The sequence below is a fragment of the Entamoeba histolytica genome, genomic scaffold (genome assembly GCF_000208925.1).
Source record: "Entamoeba histolytica HM-1:IMSS scf_1104750517353 genomic scaffold, whole genome shotgun sequence".
Taxonomy (NCBI): Eukaryota; Evosea; order Mastigamoebida; family Endamoebidae; genus Entamoeba; species Entamoeba histolytica.
In genome coordinates, this window is record NW_001915705.1 from 1 (window position 1) to 2,318 (window position 2,318).

Consider the following 2,318-nt stretch of genomic DNA (forward strand, 5'->3'; position numbering starts at 1 on the left):
TAATAAGAGATGAAATATCAATTCAATATATTTGAAACAAATAAATAATATGAAATAAAATAAAAATGAATTATCATAACATATTAATAATTAAATAAATGATGAATGATTTTATCACATTTCATTCATTTGATATTTCATTCTTTATTTTATTATCATTTAATTTGTTTATGATGTATTTCTTATCATTTAAATTATAAAATGAAATTTCTTTTTATTCTTTAATAATTCAATTATCTTATTTCTTCTTTAATCTTCATAAAAAGATTCTTCAAAGCAATATTCTGGTATTGTTTCATTCTTCTTTAATCCTTCTTGACATCCACAATGATAAAAACATCCCTTTCCAAATAATGTAATTGATGATGGTATATTAATTGTTCTTAATGATGAACATCCATAAAAACAATGTTTTCCTATTTTACTAACACTTGTTGGTATATTAATTGTTGTTAATGAATAACACCACTTAAAGCATCCATCTCCTATTTCAATTACACTTGTTGGTATATTAATTGTTGTTAATGATGTACATTCATAAAAACACCAATCTCCTATTTTACTAACACTTGTTGGTATATTAATTGATTTTAATAATGAACATTCTCTAAAACATTCATATCCTATTTCAGTGATTGTTGATGGAATGATAAATTCATTAATATCTTTCTTTTCAATACTCTTTCCATTTATTGTTTTTAAATTTTTTGGTATTTCAATACTAATTAACACTGGTTCATTCATAAATATTCTTTCTTCACTAATATATTTTACATCTTCTATATTAATTGTTGTTAATGATGAACATTTATTAAAACATCCTTTTCCTATTTCAGTTATACTTGTTGGAATATTAATTGATGTTAATGATTTACATCCTTCAAAACATCCTTTTCCTATTTTACTAACATTTATTGGGATATTAATTGTTGTTAATGATGAACAATATTTAAAACATCCATATCCAAACGATGTAATTGATGATGGGATATTAATTGATGTTAATGATTCACATTGAAGAAAACATCCATCTCCTATTGCAATTACACTTGTTGGTATATTGATTGATGTTAATGATGGACATTCATAAAAACATTCATTTCCTATTTTACTAATACTTGTTGGTATATTAATTGTTTGTAATGATGAACAATCTTCAAAACAACTATTTCCTATTTTACTAACATTTGTTGGTATTTCAATTGATTGAATATCATTACATCTATAAAAACAATTAATTCCAAGTAAAGTAACTTCTATTGGTATTGTATTTCCATATTTCTTTCTATCTTCTTTTGTATATTCGATATTTTTACATTCATTCATTTCTTCTTTCTCTTCTAAATATTTTGAATAACTCACTTTATACCATATTACATATTTAAATATTCTTCCATCTTTAAACACTTCATCTTTTTTATTATAAATATGAAATGTCTCAATATTAGGAAACAATTTTCTTGAATATCGATTCAATGGAATTGGATTAAAATGAAATCGTTCCATATTTCCTTGAAATCTTTTAACTCCAATTTCTAAATTAATAAAATCTTTAATACCTTTAAAATACTTCGAGACAATCATTATTTCATTATATCCTAATTGCATTCTTCTTTATTATTTTATTATTTATTAGTTCTTTTTTATTTTTAGTTTGAACCTATTTTATTTTTAAGATTCTTTTTCTTTTTCTAATTTATTTTTTTAATATAAATTATTAATAACAAATAATTTATATCTCAATAAAACATCATTTTTTATTTATTTATTTGATGAAAATGAAAAATAATAAAATATCATAGAAATGAAAATTACAAATGATAAATAATCAATTAATAAATATAACAATAATTTGATAATATGAATAATAAAGAAATGAATAAATCAGTGAATGTAATGTATTTATTTCTATCTTTCTTTATTTCTATCATTTCAAATTAAGAAATCTCAATTTTTTAATTTATTTTAATTATTTGTTATATAAAACAATATATAATTGAAATTTATTAATATAAATGAATATAATATCATATTTGACTTTAATTGTAAATTTAATACATATAATATTCATATTAATTCATTTTATATTAAATTAATAATGATATTACATGAAATATTTCATTATAATGTTATTTCTCTTTTTTATTTTAATTTATTTGTAATTCATTTTAATTTCATTTATTTTCATTTATTTGAATTACATTCACTATTCTATCATTATTTCTTTTATTTATAATTTGTTTTATTCTTTATTTTGATATTGTTTCTATCTTCTTTGTTTTTATTGTGATATTTGTTTTTATTATGATATTGTTTAT

At 19.3% G+C, this 2,318-nt stretch overlaps 1 protein-coding gene across 1 annotated transcript, besides 1 other annotated feature; it reads right to left on the reverse strand.

The window, feature by feature from the left end:
* Window positions 1–249: 249 nt before the first annotated feature.
* EHI_070230 (uncharacterized protein) lies at window positions 250–1,608 on the reverse strand (the record flags this gene model as incomplete). The annotated part of the gene is made up of 1 exon (XM_001914474.1): window positions 250–1,608. The coding sequence occupies one exon, from the start codon at window positions 1,606–1,608 to the stop codon at window positions 250–252; it is 1,359 nt and encodes a 452-aa protein (XP_001914509.1).
* Window positions 1,609–2,216: 608 nt separating this feature from the next.
* Window positions 2,217–2,318: a repeat region.